Source organism: Mesoplodon mirus (genome assembly GCF_964341445.2).
Source record: "Mesoplodon mirus genome assembly, chromosome: 12".
Taxonomy (NCBI): domain Eukaryota; kingdom Metazoa; phylum Chordata; class Mammalia; order Artiodactyla; family Ziphiidae; genus Mesoplodon; species Mesoplodon mirus.
Window position 1 is genome coordinate 75227325 of NC_138988.1, and position 27828 is coordinate 75255152.

Sequence of the window (27828 nt, forward strand, 5' to 3'; positions counted from 1 at the left end):
CTTTGCATGCACCTTTGTCTCCTAAGATGAAAATTTATTCAGCACTGTGATAGTACTGAATAAAAAGAAACAGGCCCTACCTCTAGGCGCTGGCAACTGGATTAGAGTTCTGCCCTTCCTTTCACATGGCTTCTCTAGACAGTCTCCAAAACCTGATCGCACTGATCAAAGAGGAAGTTAGCAACACTTCCCGCCCAAACTACAGAATCCTAAAAGCTCTCCCTCTGCTGGTTCAAGGCAAATATGAAGAACACTGTTGCTTCAACTCTTAGAAGTGGGCATTATTCTAGAAAAAGCCTAAGATGGGTAGGTGCCTTTGAGTTATCAAGAGAGTACAAGAGGAGCTGCTCTAAGTACTCCAGCCCCAGTTACTTGAATTAGTTCTGCCCTTCCTAGATTTTGCCTCTTTTCCCTTCTCCACCCTTCTCAAGTGGCCCTCTCCTAACCTAGAGAGTAAGATTCTGACTCCTTCTGAGACGGAGTGAGTTTAGGACTGACATCTGGATAGGATTAACCCCTCTCCATGCTTACCCTAAACCCACCGTCTCTCCCCAAAGGGAGGTGGAACTTACTAAGTGAACAGGCCTGAAAATGAGTAATAACTGGCATTTTAAAACTCTTATGTTCTCTGAATTCCTGTAGATAGGCTCCTAGAATGGAGAGGGAGTAGTTCTCTGGAGAAACAAATGTATCTCTGAAGCTCACCTGGGTTTACGTTCTGCTAAAGGGCACCTTCTGAGTCTATTTATGGTTTCCAGGTCAGAAAGATGCATTGAACTCAGGCTTCAGCCTAAAAAGCAGACCTAAGAAGACTGCTCAGGATGGCCTGACCCTGTACACATTTGGTGTGAGATGGAGATAATGATCCTCCATGGCACAGTGAGGCAAAGTAACTTGTCTAAAATCACAGCAAGGCAAATGGCCGAGGAACATCCAAGGACCTAACTATTCTAAATCTGTACCCTTTCCACAAGATGAAGAAGGGAGGGCAGTACAACTTCTAAACTTCTAAATTAGTCAAGAAAAATAGCCTCCTCGCACTCAACCTAGGGATTCTGCAGCTCTGCACACAAGGAAACAGGAAAACAAGAATTCTTAGGAAAAAAGATCAGCAACTTTGCATTATTTTTGAGGAGTGGGAGAATAAGACTCTGAAGCCTCTGTTGAGCCAGGTTATAAATTGCTGACAACAGGGTTATCAAGAGGAAACTGGGGCAGAGATTAGAAAATATAAGGACCAAGCTCCCTGATCCCAAGAGCACCCTCAGCAAGAACATGAGTATTCTTGGGGAGCTCAGTTCCCAGAGGAGCATCGGGAGCACCAACATAAGGGTATATACAAAACTTCACAATAGGAAGATGCCAAAACCAGACCACTGGTGCCTACTCACTACCCATCCAGAAGCACTGGGGCACAGACTATATAAGCTAACAAAAGTAGCCCTAACAACTATGGAAAGAAGGGTGGGAGGGGGAGACAGGCAACAGGGCAGCAGCATTGTTCTAGTTTCCCTGTGGAGTTCAAATGTGTGTGGTTTCAAAACAAAAATCCAGAAAGAAACATGAGATTAATGCATTTATTCCAAGTAATTAACACATTAAAAATAAAGTTAAACTTGTCCAAGCCACTCATAAATCTTTAATCTTTTGAACAAAATGTACAACCCAAAACATCACACTATGGTGGAAGTAACTTGGGAAAGGGAGAGGCAGAGGAAGGAATACATATGAGTGTGGGAACAGAGAATGAGTCCAATCCCAAAGTAAGTTTCAGATTTTCTACCTCGATAGAACAGAAATGGCTGCGAAACAATTTCACACAAAGTGCCAGTGGACCACAATACAGTGAACAAAGGCCATTTTGAAAATAAAACTGACCCAAAAAGCATATCTGCTCCTGGCACCGAGGCATGAATAAGCCTTACCGATTTGTCGTCTTCGAAAAGTGAGCCTGCTAGATTTTCTTCCACGTTTACGGAGGCCATTTCCAAACAGGTTTGTGGATTAGCAGGACCATCTCAAGCAAAGGCAACAGAATGAGGGAAGTGTGGGGGGTTGACATGCCACAAGGAAGTAAACAGTAAACAAAAGAGCTACTCACGCTGCATTTCAAACAATGTTAAGGCAGGCACATCCAAATGGAAGGCTAAGAGATGAAAAATCCTTCCTTCAGCAGTAGTTTTCCATTTCAGCAGGTTTTCTTGTGTTTCTCCCAGAGATCCATCAGCTGCCCAAGAAATTGGGTGGGAATACAACACAGCAATTGGAGAAGTCAGCTGTCTCCCTCCTCCCCCACATTCCAGAAATGGCAGAGTCAAAGCCAAAATACAATCAAAGCACACTATATGGTGAGCCAGATAGACATTTGATTTTAATGACAAAGTAGAAGAAAATAAATTGGCAAAAATAATAATAATAATAATTAACAGAAAATACTTTTTTACAGATATGTATAGAAATTATGATTGATTTGTCTGGTATCTTAATGAAAACGGAAAAAAGGAAAGGAGGTAAATTTTTTAGCTTCCATGAACATTTACTCTAAGATGCTGACTGCATCTCTTGGTGTACGTTCCAGATGAGATAGCCAACTAGTCCTGGATCATCTGGGCACCTGATTTCTAGAAGCCAATTTGATTCATCCACAAGTAGCTCTGAATTTGTATTCTCAGTTGTGAACACTGGATTCTGTGTGGTCCTGGATGTCATCAACTGCAGCTTCTTGTGCAGCTATTTCCTGAGGGACTGTATTGCCTCCAACTACCTGATCCCTTGTATGGGACCCTGAAGCCATAGATTTTACCATATTCGAAGGGCTGTCATTGTACTCATCTACTTGAGGAATTGCTACCTCTGTGAGGGATGCATTCGGTATTTCTAACTGTAGTGGTCCCATCTCCAGGGAACTACACTCAGGAGGGTCACTTGGCTCAGAGAGAGGAGAACATATCTTCTCTTTTTGAACTCCAGATGTCCGTGTGACAAAGTCAACAAGGTCCGGAAGGCAAGGAGATGGCCCAAGGCCTAAAGGATTAATTGTTTCTGATTCCAATCTGAGTGAATCTTGTTTCTCTAACTGAGAAGTTTCTTCTATTTCCTCAGGCATCATTCCTCCTGCTAACAGGTCAAGGGCCTGGTGTGTTCCCTCTAGGCTCCCCAAGCCAAAGCCAACATTTTCTATAGAAAGTCCAGTTTTCAAAATGTTAGGGGTGATCCTCCCGGTTCCGGGATTAGATGAGTTTTGTTCACCCTCTGCTCCGAAGTTAAGCACCAGGGTTTTGGGAGAATCTAATGGAAACTCAGAAAAGGATGGTATTGGTTCAAAGTCAGTGAGAGTGGAGGGATTACTTCCTATAGGTGACATAGAATTTTCTTCACGTACTTTCTGAGACAGGGCAGTTGCAGATCTATGTGCTGGGTCTACCCGAGTATTGCAGAAATCAACACCTATATCCCCCAGGCTCCCCAGGGCAGCAAGCTCTTCTACTTTTAAGTTCGTAACTTCAAAGTTTTCTAAGGCCTTGCTTTCTATTGTCACTGTTAGTTCTGGATGGACATCTCGAAGATCCAGGGCTTCTGCTTTGGGTTCCTCTGGGCTCTCCCAGGTCTCTGGCTTCTTGTTCTCATCCCAAACAGTCAGTTCGTAGATCATTTTACCCTGAAACTCTTTTGATCTTTCTCTCTTCAGTTTAAGGCTTCTGTACCTAGAGGCTCTAGAAGCTGATCCTGGAGCTGAATTTTCTAGCCACTCCTCACTAGCAGTTGAAACTCCTTGCTCCTGTTCACCATCTTTCAAACATATATCTGATCTGGCTGGGGACTGAAGAAGCAATTCTGGGGCAGAAGTTTTCACAGGTGTACCTTGTGGGTTCTGGAGTAAAGATCTAGCTTCTGACGGAAATGAGTCTATTTTTGCCTTTGTGGAAGAGAGCACCTGTGCGTTCAATTCAGTCACTACTTTACTTTGAGTTTTACTTCCTGTTATCAATTTCTTGAACTGTTTAGCCTTTTTGTCAGTCATTTGCATGTTGGGCTGTTCTACTTCTCCTTCCCACATGTATCTGTTCCCATGGTTCAAATCAGAATCCTCTACACTATTGGGCCCAACATTGGTATCTGTTCCCTCTCCCACAGTCCTCTCAGAGAGCTTCGCTCCCCCTTCTTTTAGTTCAGCGCTTGTCTCTACTTCACTTTTTCCACAATCCTCAGATTGGTGGAGCTCTTGGCTTTCCTCATCCTGGTTACTAGATTCCACAAGGTGGGTTTCTAACAGCTTCTGAGATTCCATGGTATGACAGTGTACATGTGACACCTCAGGGGCTGGCTTGACACCTGGCGGCCCAGGGTCTCCCAGGTCAAGTTCAATTTTCCCCTCTGGAGATACATCCCTATTAGCATCACTCTGGAAGGAACTAGAAGTCCACATGGCCAAAGTCTCTGTCTTTGGGCTAATAGTTTCATAAGGCCTGTTTTGGCACAACCTTGTCAGAGGCTGTAAGAAGCCATAGCTGCTGCCTCTGCTTTTTGAGTCTACATTTTCTACAACCGACCATTTCCCTAGGGACACCAGAGGTTTTGAAATGGGCTTTTCAAGGCTGCTGACTAAAGGAGCAGAGACCAAATTTCTATCTGGAGGCAACTCCTCTTGGGATGCACTGCTGTTCAAAGTAGAAGTGGAAGAGGTGTCTGAACTTTCAGCTCTATTTTCCCCATTAGCCAATGGACCACCACTCAGCTTAGTCTCAGGGGCCCCTTTTCCACCACTACTGTAGAATATGTCATACAGATCCTTAGCATTGGCTGTGGCTAAGCATGAATTTCGCTTTTCCAACTTTTTGGCTTGTTCACTGAACACACTTGAGAGGGGAGGTGGAGGACGCACTAACACAGAGAATAGGGTCTGGTCCCGGTCACTCTCACTCACCCCAGGAGCCGTCTCATCAGAAGGAATGGCAGCTGGCTGTGCTGAGGCCATGATGGCTACCGGTAATACTGGGTTCAAAATGTTAGGACCCAGGAAGCCAGGGCTGACAGTGTGAGATATAGTTGGGTTTGATTTTACTGGAGCCAAAATAGCATTTGCTTGAGCAGGAGATGGGGCAGCTGGATGAGGTATAACTGGGGGTGGTGGAGGTGGCGGTGGAGGTGGCGGTGGTGGAGGTGGTAGCATTTGTTCAGGTACATGTGATGGCTCATTCTTTTCAGCCAGCACCATTTTTTCCTCTGGAGACCCTTTTAGAATCACCTCTTCCCCTCCAAATGCTTTAGAGATGATGTCGGGAGGCAAGAGGAGATCAGCTGAAGACTCTTTAACCACTGGCAGAGGCTTAGCAGTGGTTCCAGAGGACTTGATGGATAGAAAGGTGTTAAGAGGAGCTGGCTTGCTTACTGTGGCTGAACCTGACTTGCGGAGGACTGTGGATGGGATAGGCAGGTTGGGTCGGATCTTAGTCTGGGTTGAAGTTGTCACTACAGGCATCCAAGGGCTAGTATGTGCAACAACAGTTTTCCCAGAGAGTTTGATTTTGATGGGCTTTGCCTTCCCAGCTTCAGCTCTGCCATCCTCTTTGTCCTTACTATTTTCCACAATCTCTTCTTTGGGAATACTTGGGGCCACTGAACTTTTTTCCTCCTCTTTTTCTGGCTTCTTCCAGCTGAATTTCCCAAAAGAGGAAGATGTTGGTGGTTCTTTCTTTACTTCTTCTTTTAACTGGAGTTTGATGCTAGGCTTCCTTTTATTTTCAGCCTTTTCAGGGGAGTTCCCACCTTCAGAAACTCGGTCCTCTAATTCCTCAGACACCCTGTCATCCTCCTTTACTTCCTTCATGATCTTTGCCTTTTTTTCTTTCTTCTCTTCCTTTGGTTTCTCACTGAGTTTGCGCTTTAGCTCACTCTGCCGTCGCCGTTCTGTCTCTAGGACCACAGCCAAGCCAGCTTGGCGGTCCAGATTCCGCCGCTCCTCATACAATGGGTTTTCAACCACATATTTCTAGGAAGAGAAAAGATAAAGGCTCAATAACTGGTCAAAATACTGTAAGAGAGAAAAGTTGGCCCTACCACTGTTAGAATTCATTTAGTGGAAATCCTCAGAGTCACCTTCCTCAAGGATAAATGGTTCTCTCAGGTCAGCACTGCTTACTTACTAGGATTGAGGAGAACGTCCCAGTGATTATATGGAATTTGAAATATTAATGACTTTTTCTGGCTCTGAGTTTGTTTGCAACATCAAAAGGATTACTGCAGAAAGTAGGAAACTCCATAGGCTACTACAAAGACCAACCTTATATTTCTCATTGTGTTGATAACCCTTCACATGTTGCTCTCCAGAAATTGGATCCCCCAAGAATTCCTCACAGAGCTGGCAGTAATATCCAGTGATGGGAATCAGAAACTCAGAGCCTGGAAGAAGTGGAAGAAAGTCAAGAAAATAAGTCATTTCTACCCAAGATGGCAGCAACCAAAGGAAATCCCACTTCCCTTTTGTAGTAAAATGCTTAATGGTATAGAGGACCTTACTCACTTTCAAGTCAGAAGGAGCATTTAGATGAATCCCAGTGGTATGTCTTCCCAACTTAAAGCTTGAACTCAGGACCTCTACCCCTTCTACGTTTTGGGAACACTAACTGGTTAATTCAGGAGTTTTCTGTGCCAGACTCAATTCTGTTGCTGATTCTCCTCAAACTCCAACAAGCACTAAGCATCTTAGGAGATTTAAAAATTATACTCCCAAATAGCCCAGAACTATTGGTATGAGGATCTCTCATGTTGGTATTAATTACTTAAGAATCTATCTTCTACAGATGTAAAGGATGTAGCAGCACTGACTACTTATAAAGGTAAGAAATTAAGAAGTTTAAAGACAAAGAAACTTTCTATTTCTCAACTTAGCCCCTAATAACAACTATTCAAAAATATTTTATAGTTCTTAGTTGAAAAGGCAGTCATATTGCACCTCTGACTGTTCTTTTTTACCTAGATTTCAAATAAATAAGATTTTGGTGCATAAGCCAGTGACGAAGAAAGCCGTACTTTAGTCTATATGGTGCCAAAGCAAGCACAAAGAAAGTTATATTTTTGAGTGGTATGTGTATGTTTAACATCTGTTAGATTTTTAGCCATATGGGTAGAGATCATTGTCTTATAGTTCTCTTTATTTCTTTAGGAACTAGTTTTGCACATAGAAGGCAATCTTACAGCTTTGTGAGAAGTAATAGTTATGTCTCACTCTATGCTGCTTCCTTGTACCTTAGTTCAGGGATACCTCTTCTCTGACTGAATGTAAGGAAACCACAGAAAAGGCAGGGAGGAAACACACCTTTTGCAGGAACAGTTATCTTGTCAGTGCGCTTTACAGCATCTTGCTTGGCTTCACTCTGGGTCTTTGAAGCCCAAGGTCTGTTGTAGGGATCCAGGGTCTATTTGCAAGAGGCAGAGGTGCTCACACACAGCACTAAAAACTCAATGACCCACTTCTCTCTCTTTTTCTCCCCCACACCAGGAGGACAAGAAGCCCCCAGCTACCCACCCCCACCCACTCTGCCAACTGTTTAAACGGAAATCACCTGTGGAAAAGGTAAACATATGTTAGAGCAAGTACTAGCAATGGATAAAATGAAACAAATAATCAGGTACTCAAGGAATCAAAAGAGGCAGAAGCCTCACTTACACTTGTCATGGTGTTTAGTTACAGGCAGGTCCCCTGGACTGAGCCCTGGGGATGGTGTCTCCTTTGTTGGTATCTCTTGGCTCTTCAGATTGGGGCTCCTGCCCATATGAGAATGTTTCATTTTCCAGCTTCATAATGCAGATGGGGGTATAGGAGTTTGAGGGGAAGGAGGGCAAGAATGGAAATGACAGAGGGCAGGATACCTACCTGTGTGTGCTTCTTATTGTGCATATGAGTGAAGAAGTCAAACATGGTCCCACAGATGGTGTTGCAGTCTTTGCACCAGTGATTGCCAGCATCATAATACTCATAGGTGGCAATGGGCTGATCAGACTGCTTAGCAGCTGGCTGGGGGCTCTCGGCAGGCTTGGGGCTCTTAGTATGGGAATTCTCATTGTTTACCTTTGATTCCTAGAGGGGGAAAAACCTGCACTAAGAAGGAATTCAAAGTAGTCTAGATCTGTCTTCTCTCAGAAAAAGCAAATAGCCTACCACAATAACAGAAATAGGACCATATGACCATATTTCCAGTGCCTAAAGCTGCATAAACTAGGAAAAACCCCATGAGAAATCTTCCTGCAAGGCTCAAACAGAACTAATTAGATTCCATAGTGCCATGTCATCGTGGAGAATAAATCATAATGGCAATATATTTACTTATATATCCTAAAATATCTAGAACAACACTCAAGATTATGGAAACACTGGTTGCCTCTGGGAAGGGGTAATACAGAACAGGAATGGATAGGAGTCTTTTATCGTATACCCTTTGGTAGATGTTAAATGTGCTACCTATGCAATTAAATACATTAAATTTATCAATTGTAATGACAACTAGGGAGGGAAGAAAAATGGAAAAGGTAATTGACAGATTAAGCAAGTGCAAAAAATAGATGATAGTGAACTCTCTTATCACAGAAACATCCTGATATAGGTAACTAGAGAGCAAGGCTGGCATAGACAAAGGGGATAGTCATCTACGTGGGATGACTTAAAAGGATTTGGGTAAGATATTTCTAACTGCCTAAAGTATCATCATTAGAATTTAACACCTTTGAGTTAACATGAATCCTCTTTTAAAACATATCGACTCCCCAACATTAAGTTATCAATAATAAATACTTTAAGGCTTCTCTGGTGACACAGTGGTTAAGAGTCTGCCTGCCAGTAGAGGGGACATGGGTTCGAACCCTGGTCCGGGAGGATCTCACATGCCGTGGAGCAGCTAGGCCGGTGTGCCACAGCTGCTGAGCCTGCGCTCTAGAGCCTGTGAGTCACAACTACTGGGCCTTGTGTGCTGCAACTACTGAAGCCCACACGTCTAGGGCCCGTGCGCCGCAATAAGAGAAGCCACCGCAATAAGAAGCCCGCACACCTCAACTAGAGAAGGCCCGCGCATAGCAACAAAGACCCAACGCAGCCAAAAAATAAATTAATTAATAAATAAATTAAAAAAATACTTTAATGTGAAATCATTTGTCAGCAAGCTGGGAATAAGATGATTCAGGAAATGAGAATTTTGGATAACACTGGGGAATGGGGCACAGACAAGAGACAAATTTTGGAACACAGAGAAGGTAAGTATGAATGAGGTTCCACAGTAGACAAGATCAGGGAAGTGGGCACCCTGAATACTGGCTGGTGGGGAGAGGAAGACAATATGCAGAAAGGGAAACAATTAAGACTTCAAAGATAATCTTTCCCTATTAGAGTCCTATTCAAGAGTCATTAAAGAGATCACACCCAGCAGGTAAGGGATGGGCACATGCATACACTGCTGGTGAGTACTAACTGGCACCATCTTTCCAGAGATAACCTAGGAATACATATTACATACCTCAAAATTCTTTATACCCTTGACCCAGCAATTCTACTCCTTGACATTTACCCTTAGGAAATTATGTCAAACTACAGGTGATTTGGTTGGTTAAATAAATTTTGGTATCCATACAACAACAAAAATAAGGTCACTAAAAATGATATTATAAAAGTCTATTTATTGACATGGAAAGATGTTCATGATAGACTAGGAAAGTAAGTAACAAAATACATCTGAATAATCAATACAGATATGTAAATAGGCACAGAATGTCAAATGTCACCTTACCCAAAAGACTTTCCCTAACTACTCTATATCCCTTATCCTGTTTTCTTTTTTTAGGCACTTGTCATTACCTAACCTGCACTTGTTTACTTACTGACTATCTTCTCCCATTTCATTAGAATAAGGACCTTGTCTATATAGTTCCCTGCTATACTTCCCATATCTAGAACAGTGTCTGGCACTTTTTTGGAGATCAAGAAATATTTGTTAAATGAACGAACGGAAGAAGGGAATTTGGAATAATAAACACCAAGGTATTAGTAACAATTGTGTCTAGGTGAACGGAACTGTGGAATTGTGTGTATGTGTTTATTTTTATGAAATGACCTATTCAAGAGAAAGAAAATCTCAAACCAACTATGCATTTTAAAAGAGGCAAAGAAAGAAGAAATACCAAGGACAGGTAGGAAACAGAGCTTGTAGAGAGAATACTCCTTACTGCTGAAATGAAAATCCAATTGCAACATATCCTTGTTAGCTTCAGAGAGCATGAAGGCTCACTCAAGTCAAGATGATAGATTATCATGGGGATGGTGCATAAATGGAACTCCAAACAATGTGTAAGTCGGCTACACAGGGTAGAAACTTTCAAGCTCTTCTCCCATCAAAGGCCCTGAACTCAGTGATCCTGATATAAGAATACAGTCTTACCTGGTTGAGAAAGAGAACTCTCCCAGGAAGACAAGAAAAAATTAGAGCTTGGTTGACAGAGAATACAGCGTATCTTCTTCTCTAACCCCCAACATTAACTGACCATCTACTATGTACTAGATATACCAGATGCCATGGGACACACAAAAATAAATAAGTTATATTCTGTTATTCTCAAGAAGCTCTCATTTAGTGGAAGACAGAGGCATGAGAACAGGCATGATCTTAATCATGTTTTCAATAAGACAGAATGAAATAAATCTTATAAAGAAACAAAATAATATACTATGGGAGTGCTAAAAAAGGGCTGACTCAATCTGTATGGAATTCAGGAATTCTTCACGGAGGTGGTAGTATTCAAGTTGGACCTTAGTGGATGAGTAGGGTTGGGAGACAGGCTAAGAGGATTATTAATGCAAAATTAGAGAGGCACAATAGCATAATGCACATCTGGAAAAGTGCAAGCATTCTAAGGTGGCAGGAGTATAAAGTGTAGTGTCATATTTCTTGAGCACCACCCATTTGCTACGTGCCAGGCACTGAGCTATGTACTGGGGACTATATAGGAGAATGAGACAGATATGGTCCCTGATCCCTTGAACCTTAAAATCTAATTGGGGAACACATGTAATTATATAATTACAACTGCCATAAATGCTAAGAAGGAAAATGTCAGGTATTATGATAGTGTATATCAGGCAAATTTAACAACCTGGAAAATGAAGGGAGTCAGGGAAATAAGTTAATCTGCGATCTGAAGATGAATATGAGTTAGTTAGAAGACAGGATAAGAAGAGTGGGTTTCATGTGGTAACCAGAAGGAGGAGAAGACACAAAGACATTAATGATGAAACATTTAAGGAATGAAAATGCCAGTAACGAAATTACAGAGAGCAAAGGAAAAAAGAGGCGTGAAGTGAGGCTGAAGAGGTAGGCAAGGAAGTATCTCAATCACCAGCTGAATATGGAGAAAGAATTAAGAGTGTAGCAGCACAAGCAAGAACTGAAGGTGGCTTGAACTTGGATGGCAATAGAGATGATGAGATGAATGGAACTGAGATTTACTTTGGAGGGAAAATTGGCAGAATCTGTAACTGACTTGGTGTGTGGAGCAGTTTGCGGGGAGGAAGCACTAAGCATGCTCTTCAGGTTGTTGGCATGAAAACTGTGGGATAGTAGTATCATTCACTGAGATGGGTAACAACAGAGGAAGAAAAGGTTAGAGGGAGGTTGAGCACAATCTTAGTTTACTTTAGGATATATTGATTTTGAGATGTTTATGAGACAATGAAGTGGAAATAGTGAGTAGTCTGTTGGACACTCAGATTTGAACCTTAGAAGAATCACCTGAGCTAGAATATAAAACTGAAAGTTGTCAGTATGGTATTTCAGCATAGGACTGAATGAAATGACCTAGGGAGAAAGCAGAATTCTAGAGAATTAGGCTAGAACTGAGCCCTGAAGAACTAAAATATTTAAAGATCAGGAGATTAAACAGGAGCAACCAGCATATAGGAGGAAAAGAAATGTGATAGGAGCCAAGGGAAGAAAACATTTTTTTAGGGGACAGTGGTTCCCTATATCAAATACTGATTTGAGAACTGAATCTGAGGCTGTACAACATAGTGGTGACCTTGTTGCTAAACCTGAACCTACAAAATGGCATTACAAGTTATGAGAAAACTAGAAGCCAAACTGGAGTGAGTTAAGGAGTAAATGCTAGAACTAGAAAATGGAGGGCCCAGGATTCTACTTTGTGGGCAATGGGGAACTGCGAAAATTCTGAAGAATACCATGATCTGAACTATGCTTTACAAAGATAACTCTAGCAAGAGTAAGAACAGATTGGAAAAGGATGCTAAGAAAATGGTCAGTTAGAAGGCGTCTTTAGGAGTCCATGGAAATAAAAGATACAATAAAAATGGAAAAGTTGAGTTGTTACCTTGCTGTTGGAAAAGGAGTTTGAGGATGATGACACTTTTTCTGGGCTCCTGGATTTTTCTGCTTTCCCAGTCTTCTCTGTAGGCTCCCTACTGTCATTTGAAGACTTCTGAGATTTATCCAAAATGTTAATTCCCAAGATCTGAGCCACTTTGTCCAGTTCAGACTGCTTTTTTTCTGCCTCTTCTGCCTCTTGTCGAAGTTCTGCAATGTCCTTCATAATGTTATCCTGAAGCCGACTCACCTCTACCAGGAGTGGGTCTTTGTGACCATCCTTCTCCCTTCGTTTCTTACGCAGCATTTCCCCTGAGTAGTCAAATGTCAACAGAAAGAAGCACAAGGAAAGTTAACAAGTCATTTTTCAGTCATAAGTACTAATTCTCAAGACTTTATGGTCACAAAATCTTTCTCCATAAAACATTCTAAAAGCAGGTGAGACTTGCCTTCCACATGGGCTGGTTTAGTTGAAGCTCCTATGGAGGTAAAGTGATTGAGTGATTACATTATTTCTTATGTAAGGGTTATTAACTAAGGATCTATGGATAGGTTTCAGGGAGGCACTGCATGAATCCCTAAAAGGGTATATACAAGTTTGTGTGCATGTGTGACTATGAATCCTGTGGCTGTCCTCTTCAGAGAACTAAAGAATTATTCAGAGGGCAAAAAACATTCAGTCACATATTTGACTTTATCTGATTTAAGGACCCTTCACCAACACCTCCACTGAGTTTTAGGTTTTGCCTCAAGCTCACCTAATGTTATTTCCTATTCCAAATTGCAGGTCCTCATGAATTAATCCTCACAGGATTAATAACTAAGTTTCTCATCCCTAAACAGCCCAAACCCAAACAGAAGAAATTATATATTCTCCCACTCTCTACTCTTCCATGCTATCACCAAGCTGTAATATAGAAGCCTTGCTATGTTCTTAGTGTGTATGTGAATTCCTAAAAGCATAGATGAAGAGGTGGAATCAATAGAGGCATCATGGAGCACATTTTTGTGCCAAAAAGGAAGTACTCAAAAAATGATGGACACAGGAGTCAACTTAAAGGGGGTCTTACTGACCAAATCTGGGGCAATTTGAGCATGAAGATAAATAATAATAGTGAAATATTATAACCTATTAAGAATCCATGAGTTCATACTGTTACAAATGGACAGATAAATGGGGGAGGAGGTGTGGGTGGAAAGCTCCTCCTCATAGTAGAAAGCCAACTAATTAACGAAGATGGAATGATGAAATCAGAAAATTACTATTTAACAACCATCATAATAATAACTGATTTGGGCAAGGATCATCAATGAATGCTAAAACTAGTGGGCCAAAATTTGAGGAGTAACTGAATATTTACATAGTCTCAAAGTATCTTCCCTATAAGATACTTATTAACTGAAAAGGGTAAAATAGTAACCTTACAGTGGAGAAACTTGGCAGACGCCACCTTAACCAAATGATCAAAGTTGACAACACCAGTATGGGACAAATCAACACCTGATACGAACTTAACATCACTTCTGTGATGTTCCTGCCAAAAATGCATAACCTGAATTTAATCATAAGGACACATCAGATAAACCAAAATTAAAGGACATTCTACAAAATATGTAACCTCTTCTGGAGATTCGGGAACTACTACAGATTAAAGGAGACTAAAAGAACATGACAACTGAATGCAATGTGTAATCTTTCATTTTCTTTTGCTTCAGGACATCATTGGGACAACTGATGAAATATGAGTAAGATCAGTAGACTAGTATATTACTGTTAATTTTCTAATTTTGATAAGCATACTATGGTTATGCAAGGGAATTCTTTGTTATTAGAAGACACACACTTAAGTGTTTAGGAGTAAAGGAATACATATCTACAACTTACTCTTAAACAGTTCAGGAAAAATTATATACACATATGCACAAACACAATTGAGAGAGAAAAATGGATAGGGCAAATACAGTAAAATGCTAATAATCATGGAACCTGAGAATTCTTTACACTATTAATGCAACTTTTCTATAAGTCTAATTATATCAAAAATTGTTTGAAAGTGAAGCTTCAGTGTCAATGAACCTGTCTGAGAATCCCCAAAGCTCTCCATTTGGGTCTCCTACTAAAGTTACAAAAGGCAGTCATGCAAAGAAGTGTCTGATACCTTGTTGTTTATGAAGCCGCTCCAACTCGGTCCTGAGATAGTACATCTTCTTCTGGCGAGCTTCCCGGTCACTCTTCAGCTTTTCCCTCTCTTCAATAACCTGCAAGGTACAAAATGGTTAAGAGATCCTTTAGCCTCCAACATCCCTTTTCTATTGTTCTTTTTCATACACCTTCACACTAGCTAATATCTGAATGCAAGAATCCAAATGTCTGCACACAGAGGCTCTGACTTTATAGTGAAGGTGATATTTCATTCCAATCCAAGTGCCAGAATAGAATTATCCTTTCCAGAACTGTACTGACCGGAAAGTACTTTTTTCGTACAGAAAGTACTACACTATTAGATAGTAGTTCTGAGCCCAAAAGGAGCCATCAAGAAGGGAACTAACGTGTTACGGATAAAGCACTGTGTTAGCTGCATTTACATATATCATCTTATTTAGTCATGATATTATCTGTTTCACAGTAAGAAGATTGAGGTTGCAAAAGACTAAGTAACATACCAAAAGATCGTATAGTAAGATGATTTAAAATCCAGATACGCATGCCCTAAAGCCCCTGATCTTTCAACTGTATTACTATCACCTAATGGAAAAACAAATATGGCTTGTCTATATAAGGAGCTCACGTGAAAAATCTGTGTATTGTCAGCCCTGACTTAAGTACTACGTTTTTAAACGTAAAGGGAAAGCACTAGTCTCCAGACAGTGTCTCTGCAGTCTTAGGTTTTGTTGTATGGAACGTATCTTCCTCTTTCCCAAAAGACTTAAAAAAAAAAAAAACCCAAAAGACTGAAGTTCAGGGCACCCAAGTACCATGGAAAATTAAGAGGTGTTTTTTGTCTTCTCAAGGATTAGCTAAATTTCTGTTCAACTGGAAAAAAAAAATGAGATTAGGCCTACAATTTTGCCTTTTCTACTTTTCTCCTCAGGTCTTAATTATTTTATTAGCAAACCAAATTTACATATATTACAATTTTATCATCCTTAGGTCACCTTGTTTAACAAAATGACTTTTTAGTTATTAAGGATGTGTAAAATCAACAGTATTAATTTTTCTATTCGAAATTCTTCTAATTTTATCAGCAAACCAAATTTACACATATTATAATTTTATCATCCTTAGGTCACCTTGTTTAACAAAATGAGTTTTTAGTTATTAAGGACCTGTAAAATTAACAGTACATATTAATTTTTCTATTCAAAATTCTTCTATGCTGTATTCCTCATCCCTACACAATTTTTACCTACTGCTCTAAAGCATCTAGAATTATTGTATCTTTACCCCAGCCACTGCTCCCTTTCTATAACCTGGGAACCCGATGAACAGTATAAAAACTACTTAAAAAAAAAAAAAGTATAAAAACTACTTTTGACACTATAAAAACTACTTAAAAAAAAAAGTATCAAAAAATATTATTATTCCTGGACTCTAAGTTAAACCAGAATAAGCAAAGCTTATTTCTTGGTTTAATTACCAAGCAACAACTAGTTATTAGTTTTTAAACCCCATAATCACTACAGGAAAAAGATCCAAAACTCACTGGGATGAAACATAGATTTCCTGATTTCTCTTTCACCCAGCCCAATTTTGGTTCCTCTCTCCCTGATGAGGTCATATTAAAGACTTCAAGGTTCCCAGCTCCTACCCATAGGGTCCTAAGGCTGATAATTCAGATAGAGAAATAAACTTAAAAAAGAAGTCTAGCAATCACGGTGGGACCTACGGCCAGACTTTAGTCCAAATGAGAAAACATAAAAGAAAAAATTATGGTAAGACAGCAGTCTCTAAAGACTGCCTTGGGCCTTGCAAATTTTCAGCTCCCTCTAAGACAAAAATTTAAAATAGAAGATTCAGGCACAGGATGCCCAAAGCTAATATTCACCTTCTGTTTCTGGGAAGCACGGTTCTTCTCATCAGAGATCTTCTCCGGATTATATCTTATGAGTGATGGGATGGACACATGGACAGGCATTTGGGCAGGAGGAATTGAGCCCAGCACTGACTCCTCCTGCTTGGGCTCATCAGGAGTCACAGTGGGGATCACACGGAGATTGGGACGGCTACGGGTAGCTTGTTTGGTAACTGGCATTATCCTGTGTGGTTCAGGTACAGGGTGGTTTGAAGGTTGGGAGGCAGGGTACATGGGCCACCTTGAGGCTGCATATGCCATGTAGTGCCTATAGGCATCAAAGGAAGCAGAGGGAATGGCAGGTCCCTGGTAGTTTGGAGGTATCCGAGCTGCAGCAAACTGAGAGGCCCTTGGCATATGAAACTGAGATAAAGAAGCAGGGTGTGGAAGTCTAATTGGGGCAGATGGGGCTGATGGCAACATGCACCTGACTGCAACAGATGACTGAAACCCACTGCCAACCACCTCAGGTCCTGCAATATGACCCATTGGATGGTCAGACTTTAGGAACGGGGGGCTGTTTTTGGTGAGCAGGTAAGGATCCACAGGGGAGACTGGGTGTGGATGGGATACCTCTGGGGAGTGGGTATTGCTATGGTGTGCCTCTCCACTCTCCAGTCTGTGAGGATCTGCAGAGTGCCGATCAGCTGAGAAATGGCGGTCAACTGAGGGACAGCGGTCTGCTGAAAAGTGCCGGTCAACAGAGGAACGGCGGTCAGCAGAGGAACGTGATGGCTTCTTGCCATGAAGTCGTTCCTGGGTGCGTGCAGCCAGTTTACTAATCTCTGCTACTCCAATATCCAGCCCTATGGTCTTGAGCAAGTCATGAATCTTTGCATATTCTGGACTGGTCTCTTCTATTGATTCTAGCTTTACAGCTGGAGCTGAAGAGGGTAGGGAGCTTCCCTTCTGCCTCATAACTTCACTTTCAGAGCCCCCAAGGGGCTTTGGTGGAGATTCTGCCTTTAAATCCTCTTCTTCATCCCCATAGAGAAATTTCTCCTCATCCTCAATGTCAGGGAAGCTACGTCGCCTCTTTTCCTGTGTACTGGTAGAATCTGCTAACATGCTCAGAATGCAGGAGAAACCACTGCCATCCTGGCTAGCTCTCTCATGAGGAAGCAAGAAGTCTGTGTGTCGCTCTGGTCCCTCAGCCTTCATATCCAATTTTTCCTTGTGGCACAAAAAACTTCCAAACTTCTCTCTGAGGGGACTGCTGTCTTTGGGTATCCCAGGGAGGGGGCCCCATTGGTAGAGGTTGCCCTGAGATTCCTTCAGGGTAGTCTCTACCATAGTTCCCTTGTTGTTTTCAACCTCTGCGGCAAAAGCAGCAATAGCACCACTTAGTGGAAGAGATGAGTGTCCAGAGTAAAGGGAGTGATCCTGGCTGGAGCTGGTACTGCTGGGAAAACTCTCAAGCTGCAAAGACAAACATAACTGAATTAGCCTCTATGTAGAATCTTAGAAAAGTAGTAATTGAGATAAATACATAAATACTTTGTTCTTCTTGAATTAATAGGGAAAAGGTAAATGTGGATGAAAGGGAGGTCCTTAGCCAGGTTCAAGATTTGGGTTCCCGTTTCTCCAGATAGTTCTGCTGTAGCAGGGGGAAACAGAAAAGAAGGCAGATTGAGTCTTCATTTTTGCCCATTTGTTGTAGTCTTTATCAAGGAATTTGAATTCAAAAGGACTTTAGAGATGCCCTAGCTTACTTACTTTCTTTTTTATGGATCCCCGAAAGAAAAAAATATAAAAGCAGAGCTACTTTGGTTGAAGTAGGGTCAGGAAACTCTGTTAACCCTAACTGATCGCCTTCCCTTACTTCCCCAAGTGCCCTCAGGCACTTCTTCAGAAACATTTAGCTCCTAAAAGGACAGGTAAAAACAAGTTCTCATGCCTGACCATCTTTTTGTTTGTTTGTTTTTGTGGTACGCTGGCCTCACTGTTGTGGCCTCTCCCATTGCGGAGCACAGGCTCCAGACGCGCAGGCTCAGCGGCCATGGCTCACAGGCCTAGCCGCTCCGCGGCATGTGGGATCTTCCCGGACCGGGGCACAAACCCGTGTTCCCTGCATTGGCAGGCAGACTCCCAACCACTGCGCCACGAGGGAAGCCCTGACCATCTTTTCATAAGTGAGAAAAAAATATCAAGGTCCAGAATGGTTAGGTGACTTATTTAAAAATCACACAGCAAGTTGGTGGTAGAGACGGGTCCAGAATCAGAATCATCTGATTTCTGGTCTACTGTCCTACCACTCATACATTTGTTCTTCTCTTTAAAGAGAGATGAGGAAAATTCAGATCAGCTCCTCCCTTTGCTCTTCAAGCTTCATTTCCAAGAAACCCATATTCAAAGATCCTAAAGGACTATCCAATTTAGAGGCGGAAAAAAAAAACTTTAATAGATACTCTCCAAAATGTCTATTTAGAAAGCCTAATACATGACAATAGAAGCCCTCTATCGTTGCATTATGAAGCCTATAGTTTCCTTTGGAGAGTCCTGGAAGGTACGGCTCATAGGCATAACAATGTTGGTCCAACACATATTCCAAAGATACCTTAGGGACACAGCCCCCAGGAAAGTAACTAGGCTTTAAAATATTACAGGGACTAGCAATAGACCCTAGAAGAAATGCAGCATAGACCTGCATGGAAGGTTCCATGTCCACCTCAATCCGCTTTTTCAGAATTGACTTCTTGGGCATCACAGATACTTCCTCTGGCCGATGTAAAGAATATCCTGGCTCCGATGCTGTTAGGACACCCGACAATCCAGGGATGGGACAGCCAGTGCCACCACCATCAACTCCCACCAGTTCCTGACTCAAGCTCCTACTTCGTTCCTCCTCTTCCTCTCGTTTTCGCCTGGCAAGGTCCAGCTCTCGAAACTCAGGGTCTAAAAACCTAGGACTCGGGCTCCGTCTACGCTGTCGATAGTTGCGGGCCCCCGATGTAAAACTTGGGTGATCACCTCCCATGCTGTGTATCTTCTCTGTGTCATCATAACGGGGCCGTTTGGCCTCCCGGTTCCTTTCCTCAGGTCGTATAGGGTAGGAGCCTTTGAGTTTGTCTCTATTCCGTTCTGTTCCCCGCAACAGTTCATCATGACAACTGACATGGGGACTATAATCAGATCGATGCAGGAAAGTTTCTCTTGCTCGGTAGTCCTCATCAAGTTGTCCCAAGAAGGGACTGAGAGGTGCCTCCTCCCGGGAAATATATCGTTCAAGACCTCGAGAGCACTGGGAACTTCGAGTGAAGACAGAATCATCAGTCAGGTCATCCCTGAGAAAAGAGACAAGCATCACTGAATATAATGGACTTGGAAAGAGCAAGACCGGACAAGGCTAAGAGACTGACATCTGGCAAGGGGGCCGTAGAATGCTTAGAACAAAAGACAATAATCATGAAGTCCAAGAACAAATCTATGTATATATACATATGGAATACTTCTTCTCCCTTTCCCCAGGGCACAAGCAGCTGTAGCCTCTAACCAAAGATACTACTAATGTATCTAGACAGAATTCTTAAGCTAATCTCTTTGATTAGACTTTGGGGATGCATAGTATCATGCTAGGGTCTGGGAGATGCAAAAAAACTACTACCAGACTACAAAGAGACATGGGTTACCCAACTTCACACTAGCTAAATTCTAGCTCTTTGCTACTAAAATTGCGGTCTGAATCAGCAACATCAGTATTACCCAGGAACTTTTTAGAAATGCAGGTTCTCGGGTTCCACTCAGGCCTACTGAATCAGAATCTGCATTTTAACAAGCCCTCCAGGTGATCTGTATGCACTTTAAAATTTGAGAAATACCAGTTCAGATCAATGGTTTTCAAGCTGTGTTCCACAGAGATTCTGAAGAGTGCTCAGGAGCTGCCTAAAGGAAGGAGGTTAAGAGCCTGCATGGCTCTGGGCCTTCCACTTCACTGAAATCATACTGGTCCCAACTTTATCTGTTTATATAATAAAATTCTATATAATATTTCCTCTGGGGAAAAAGAGTTTCACTGTGGGGAAAAAATTTTTTTTAACCATTGATCTCTCCAATTGGCATGATTTTCTCATAAGTTTTAGAAGGTTCTCCAATGCTTTGTTTTGCTGGCTCATATATTAAAAACCATAAAACTCCCTCACAGCCTGTTGTGTTACCCTCTTTCCTGCCTTGCCTGGATATCCACAAGCACTCTGCTCATCTTCGGCCCAGAAAAAGAGTATGTGATGGTTTATCTCACTATATATTTTTATTTTATAGAAATAAAAAGGTCTTAGACTTTCATGGCATGAAGGTAAGAATACAGGATGGGACATCTGTCCTTTTAGCACACATCTCTATATCACATACAATATCCTAATCTTTTGGGGCACTATGGTCAGTTTCTATTGCCCCCTAAAAGCTTCTGACTTAAATCACAGATAGAAATAAAGATCCCCTAGCACTTTAAGCAAACCACTTTGAAAAACTTACACGTCACTCACAGTTCAGAGTGAATTACTGTTCAGAGGATGGTAATTATTGCTGTCTTCTACATGCTAGTAGCTACTTCTGTTTTTTTGTGAGTTTTGAGAAATGACTTTTCTTTTTTTTTTTTTTTATAGTTGTTTTCCTATTTCTGGGACTAAGTAGAACATCAAAGAGTTGCTTTTTCTCATTCGCCAGCCCAGCCTTTGTTCAGTTTTAGACCTGGGTAACAGCTATAAATAACTTTATGAAAGACTATAAAGGATAAACTTTATCACCTCCTCTATAAGCATGCCACCTATGGGAATTGAGGTTCCTGTTATTCACCTCCTCCCTAAGAATTTGGGGAATTCTGAGGTCCCAATGTACTATGAAATAATAGGAAAGAATGAGAATGACCAAGGATAATCTCTGAAATCAAACGTAACTAGAGTAAAACATTTTACTCTGTAGGTTTGTCAGCCACGAAGACATCTATTTCCAGGGAGGAACATCCATGAGTTGAGTCACTCCACTGCCAAAACACCATCTACCATACATAGTCTCTGATCACATTAGTGTAGAGGAAAATCACAGGCTCCATGGGTAGTGGAAAGTTCACCCATGCTCCCACATTCTGCTCCTCACCAGAACTATTACATGTCTCCACCAAGCAACATACTAGCCCAAGATCTAATCCAACATTAAATATCAAGAAGCTAGACATAATGAAATGGCTCTCAGAAAGACTCACTCTAAACTTGCAATCTCCAGCAAAAGGAGTCAAAAAACAATGAAAGAAGGAATAGAAACAGTTAAAAGAATGAGCTATCGTGTAAATACAGGCAGAAATCAGGTTGATTAGAAGCTCACGTCCTCCTTCCCCAGTTCTCTCAAAGGATAAGAGAGAGAACTGGCTGCAATAAAAGTAAGTCCTAAAAAGGGCCCTGATCCCCTGCAGTTCAGAATAGCCCACAGACAAACTCTCTCTGAAAGCTTTGGTTAAGTCCAACTCTTTTCTAAAATAAAATTTACTTAAAAAATTGATTGTTCAATGTAAGGATGGGTACATGGAGGCTCAGTGTACTATTCTACTTTTTCTGTGTTTACAAATTCCATTAAACAAACTAAAAAAACATAGAATATACATCCACATAAGTTTGTACACCAATGTTCATAGCAGCATTATTCATAACAGCTAAAAAGTAGAAACAACTAAAATGTTATCCATCCATCACTGATGAATAAACAAAACACATACAATGAAATTATTATCAGCAATAAAAAAGGAATGACGCACTGTTATAGGAAAAAACGTGAATGAATCTTGAAAACATTATGTTAAGTGAAAGAAGCCAATCACCAAAGGACCACACGTTGTATGATTCTATTTCTATGAAATGGCCAGAATACGTAAATCTATAGAGATAGAAAGTGGATTAGTAATAGGCTTGGGGCAGGCGGTGAGACTAATAGCTAAGGATAAGGTAATAAAAATATAATTGATCATAGTGGTAGATGTACAACTCTATGAATATACTAAAAGTCACTGAACTGTACACTCTAAACGAGTGAATTGTATGGTACATGAATTATGGCTAAATAAAGCTGCTTAAAATGTATATAAGGAAAAAAAAAAGTCCTCCAGAACCCAAACTTCCCATTATTTTCCTCTGCTGAATCCCCAAAATGCCTGAAGAAAGTTGTTTGCTTCTGTCTGTTCCCTGAGGCAAATCAGAGGGAAAAAATTCTACTCCCTCAACCTACGTCAGGGCAAGGAGGAATTAGGAGATGAGAATTCCATGAATGGAACGTATAATGTGCGTAGTACTTTGATAAACAAGGGAAATCAACCTCACATCCACAAGTTTTTAGAAGCTAAGAGTCTTCATACAACATGTTCACGTTCCCTTTTCAGAATAAGTTACAATCGTACACACAGAGCTGCCATGGTGAGGAGACTGACAACCCTGGATTTGGCTATAACCCAAACCAGGTATTAAAATTTAACAAATTCAATATGGGAAGAGAAAGAATACAGGGTCTCAGGAAAAAAACACACACCTACATACAAAGGATGGAAATGGCTCATTTCATTAACTGAACACTGGACTCACAGTCAAGAAGACATCTTGAGAATGCCAACATTCCTATGGCCTGGTTTTAGCTGATAGTAATTATCCACACAAACTATATTGAGCAAGAGTGCTGGGGGCAAAAAGTCTAAAGAATGGCCTGGGACCTCCTTTTAGAATCTTAATCTCACTTTCTCTAAAATAAATTTGTCTCTCTGAAACAATATTCGTGAAAGAAGTTTACTACCTCAAACATCCTAAGAGGAAATTTTTAATTTTTATAACTTAAACAGACAATTGGCTATCTGAAGCACACATGCATAACAAAGTTTATGGAAAAGTGAGGTGATACCCCAGAACTAACAAGAGGAAATGCTAAAGTTACCTCAAAACCTCAGCAAGGAAGGAAGAGAATCACACGATGCACCACCTACTCAATCATCTCCCAAAATAGAAGCAGCCAGAAATGCAAGGGCTGTTGCCTCAATTAATAGTCACACACCTTGAAACTCAGAAGTTTCACTGTTATATGACTGTCCCGCCTTGCTTCACTACATTGAATAGCCACTGAAGCTTTGAAGTAAATATTACCAAAGGGCATCAGTGGTCCTCAGATTTCCTGCCCAGCTGTCCCCAACCTGCCCGCCTATACTCTGTGCACTACTGCATGGACAATTTCAGTTTGAAGGAACATTATATTGATTTATTGCTACTGCTAAACATTTGTGAAAACTCCTAGTGTACTAGGCAGAGACCATTAATAGACATGGTTCTCAGCTCTCAGAAAGAGTGCCTTCCCTGTACTCCCATCCTTACTCTTTTATGAGGTGAAAAACACCTAATGTGATTATTTACTTCCCAGATATACCTAAGTTCCTAGTACCTGAGATCTATATTTAATACTATGGAGTATTAAATGCCCTTCCTCAGCCCTCAGTGGTTGTAAAGTAATAACTAAAATTAAACATTTTAGGGACTTCCCTGGAGGTCCAGTGGTTAAGACTCTGTGCTTCCAATGCAAGGGGCACGGGTTCGATTCTTGGTCGGGGAAACTAAGATCCCACATGCCACACGACGTGGCCAAGAAAATATATAAAAGAAAACACACATTTTAAAAGATCTCTCTTTCCATTAATGCGTATATGTTTCATATATATATATATATATATGACATGAATTCAGCTAAGCCTTTTCTTTTTAATTAATTAATTAATTAATTAATTTTTGGCTGCGTTGGGTCTTCGTTGCTGTGCGTGGGTTTTCTCCGGTTGCGTTGAGGGGGTGCTGCTCTTTGTTGCGGTGTGCAGGCTTCTCATTGCAGTGGCTTCCCTTGTTGCGGAGCAGGGCTCTAGGCGCACAGACTTCAGCAGTTGCAGCATGTGGGCTCAGTAGTTGTGGCTCATGGGCTCTAGAGCACAGGCTCAGTCACTGTGGCGCACGGGCTTAGTTGCTCCGCAGCATGTGGGATCTTCCCGGATCAGGGCTCGAACCTGTGTCCCCTGCATTGGTAGGCGGATTCTTAACCACTGCACCACCAGGGAAGTCGTACATAATTCTTTCAGAGTCTACCCCACTGAGAAAGCCTTTTCCAATGTTATACTTTGTACTGGATGCAGGGTATAACTTCAGTGCTGTCACCACCCTTTCAAATACATCATTCAGAAAACAGCAACATTTCTAACTTCAAGCACCACTATGGTGTGCCCTGTCTCTGATGAAGCCTACCTGTCCACATCCTCCAGATTATCCACTGGTGACCCCAGTCGATCACTAAGCCGCCGCCGTTCTGGTATGCCAACACAGAAGTGGTCATTGCCAACAGTGATCCTTAAGCTCTGTTCCAAAGAAGAGTCGGAACGCAGACCAGGAGAGCGTCTCTACAAAAGTAAAAAATAACAAAATAGTCAATAAGGTCAAGATATCTCTACATTCAAAAATGTTCTCCTCCCTAGTCACAAAGTTGTGGTCCTACAAGGTGTGAAATGGCTACGGTAAGATTCTACTCCAAAAATAAAGGACTTTAAAAAAATTATCATTTTTCTTAGATGAAAGTCCATGCTTCCAACCCTCCTAATCGGTGACCTCTTATTCTTTAATATCCTGGTACCAGGCATGGGGCTAGAGGAGTGAATTAGGCCTGCTGCCAGAACCTATACATTTCCAGTAAAGGAGGCAAGCCAAGAACAGGTTTAAAAGTACTTCCGAGAGCAGTATAAAGTGCTCTAAAGTCATTAAAACACAATAACGTGAAAGAGATTGGGGAAAAGGAGCTATTTCAGATAAGCTGGTTAGAGAAGGCTTTCTGAGGTGATACTATTTAATTTGAAGCCTGAATGATGAGATGTCAGCCTTGCAAAGAACAGATGGAAGATGTTTCAGGCAAAAAGAACATGCTCTGTAATGAGCTTAGCATGTTTTGGGCAACAGAAAGGTGGCCAGTGTGACTGCAGCAAAGGGAGAGGAGAAGATAGTCAGAAGCCACAGTTAGGGAACTTGGATTTTATTCCTAGTATAACAAGCCACAGAAGGGTTTCAAGCAGGGGAGTGATATGATCTAACTACATTACTTCCTCCAGATGTTCACATTGTTCATAACCCTCATCTTCTTCAGGTCCTTATTAAAAAGTCACCTTCCCAGAAGGCCTTCTCTGGCTACCCTATCAAAAACTATAACTCCCTTCTGTTTTCTCTTTCTCTTAGCACTTAATCATATTTAACACGCCAAGACTTTTTACTTCTCTATCTTATTTATTATCCAACTCCTGCTGTTACAATATAAGTTCTATGAGGGCAGGGGTTTTTGACAGGTTTGTTCAGTATTGTATCCCCAGGGCCCAGAACAGCATGGTAAATGTTCAATAAATAATTCTCAAATGTATAAAATGAAGGTCTTTAAAAATCATTTTGATTGCTGGGTACAGAAAAAACTGGATGGTAACAAGAGTGTAAAGGAGCCTAATGCAATAACCTGGGCAAGAGGTAACAGGGTTTAGACTAGAGTGATGGCAGTAGGACAGTGTGGAGGATGTATTTGGGAGGTAGAGCTGACAGGTTAGAGAGATGAAGTTATTCTTACGGACTGGGAGAAGGGAGATGATCACTGTTTCTGGCTGAGCCATGGGTGATGTCATTTACTGAGACAGAAGAGACTGGAGCAAATAGGTTTTGCGTTGGAGAAGAAAGGGGAGGTTATACAAACTAGTAGTTTTCTGTCTTCCTTACTTTCTCTGTAGTAACTAACATTCAGACTATACATGCTTAGCTATGAAAATCCTGACATAGTGACAAGTCAACTCATCTATGACCAGAGTACCCAGATACTGTTAGAAAGCCACTCAGTAAGACAGAAACTTTGTCACAGGGTGGTTTTTTTGTGTTTTTTTTTTAAGATTGGTGAACTGATAATAAAAACAAATTCCAAAACACCAGATTCTGCCAGGAGGCTCTACTAGCAAGGTGGTTATGGTGAGAAGTCAATATTACGTCTAAACTAAACTTCTTAACCTCATGCTCTGTCCCTTTAGCAGGGAAACGTAACAGTTAAAATCAGGGTGTTGGGAACCAGGCAGAGATGAACTGAATCACACTCCACCACTTCTTAGCTGCGTGGCCTTGATCAAGTTACTTAAACCTCTCTGAGTTCCTCAGTTGTTAGATACGGAGGAACCCTCACCTCAAACGGTCGTTAATGTTCAAAGAAAAGGTGTAAAGTGAAGGGCTAAGCATCATTCCTGCCACATAACTAGGTAAGTGGCAGCAGCTATTACAATGACTGTGGGTACCCACACTTCGATTTCGGAGACGCAGCACTAACTTAGAGAGCTAACCGTTTACACTCTCGGTGTCTACCCTGGAACTGTGTAAGCCACCCTAACTCGCCACAAAGACATTTCAGCCATTCCAAGATCCAGAGCGCAGCTCAGGTCTAGGGGGGTACAAAACCATGGAACTCTGAGGACACCAACTATTGAAAAAGTACCAGGCACACGGCTTGGAGGAGATTCCCCTTGCCCCGGCAAACTTTTCCACACCTCACCTAGAGTGAGAGAATCAACCTATTGCCAGGAAACGCAGCACTGCCTCCCGACCCGGCGCCCGGACGCGTCCCGAGTCCGTTATTGTACAAATGAAGCTCCAGGGGCTGACCGGGAACCTCCTGGTTTGGGCGTCGCTGAGGAGGCCGGGGGGCATGGATGGCCTTCGATGTGGGGACCCCGGCCTGGAGGCCTCGGGTCGCCCGGGCTGAGGGCGTTTCTGGAAGCGGGAACCCCGGGCGAGAGGACTGCAGTAGGAAGGGAGTCCGGGTCGAGGGGTGGGATTACCCGGCTGCCGCTGTCGCCTGGATGGTCTCCGCGGCCGTCCCGGGCGAAGTCGGCGCGAGACTCCCCCCGGCTGCTCCCTCGGAAACCGGCCGAGCCCGGCGGGAAGAGTCGTCGGCCCCGCGGCGGCGGCGGAGACGGGGAGCCGCGACGGGCCCGCGGCGGGGACGGGGAGAGGCGACGACCCCGCGGCGGGGACGGCGAGGCCCGGCGGCCGCGGGGCGGAGATGGGGAGCCGCGGCGACCCCGCGGAGGGGACGGCGAGGCCCGGCGGCCGCGGTGCCCTGAGGGCGAGCGGGGTCGGCGAGCCGGCGTCCGCGACGAGGAGGAGCCGGAGGACGGCGGCGAGGTGCGGCGAGACGGGCCTGAGGAGGAGCCGGAGCTGCGGCCGGTGCGCGGGCCGCCCCCGCCGCTCTCTTTAGGCCGGTGCGAAGAGACGGAGGAGCGGGCGCCGCTGCGGTACATGGCTCCGGCAGCCGCGGCCACGGCGGCAGCTCCGACCGGGGGCGCCCTGGACGAGGGCCCCCAGCGCGCCGCCGCAGCTGCAGCCCGGGCCGCCACG

At 42.5% G+C, this 27828-nt stretch overlaps 1 protein-coding gene across 3 annotated transcripts; it reads right to left on the minus strand.

Moving 5' to 3' along the window:
* Positions 1-1563: 1563 nt before the first annotated feature.
* Positions 1564-27828, minus strand: ZNF318 (zinc finger protein 318). Of its 3 annotated transcripts, XM_082637854.1 has the most exons (10): positions 27270-27828; positions 24673-24824; positions 19074-19713; positions 16403-17848; positions 14516-14615; positions 12364-12668; positions 7874-8077; positions 7316-7415; positions 6281-6399; positions 1564-5989 (listed from the first exon to the last, which is right to left on the minus strand). In XM_082637854.1, exons 1-10 carry the CDS (start codon positions 27729-27731, stop codon positions 2669-2671), a joined length of 6849 nt encoding a protein of 2282 aa, XP_082493980.1. In that variant the 5' UTR covers positions 27732-27828; the 3' UTR covers positions 1564-2668. The 3 variants fall into 3 exon arrangements, with proteins under 3 accessions (XP_082493980.1, XP_082493981.1, XP_082493982.1); XM_082637856.1 differs by lacking the exons at positions 1564-5989; positions 6281-6399 and adding an exon at positions 7667-7764 and having other exon boundaries at positions 7334-7415; XM_082637855.1 differs by lacking the exons at positions 7874-8077; positions 12364-12668; positions 14516-14615; ... (2 more) ...; positions 24673-24824; positions 27270-27828 and adding an exon at positions 7667-7746.

Bases quoted from the DNA above. Each gene is read 5' to 3' on its own strand.
- ZNF318 (XM_082637854.1), bottom strand. From the start codon at position 27,731: ATGTACCGCAGCGGCGCCCGCTCCTCCGTCTCTTCGCACCGGCCTAAA. The intron at 19,714-24,672 runs GTAGGCTTCATC...CTCTTTTCTCAG, and splicing joins AATCTGGAGGATGTGGACAG to GGATGACCTGACTGATGATT. The intron at 12,669-14,515 runs GTATCAGACACT...TTGACTACTCAG, and splicing joins GCGGCTTCATAAACAACAAG to GGGAAATGCTGCGTAAGAAA.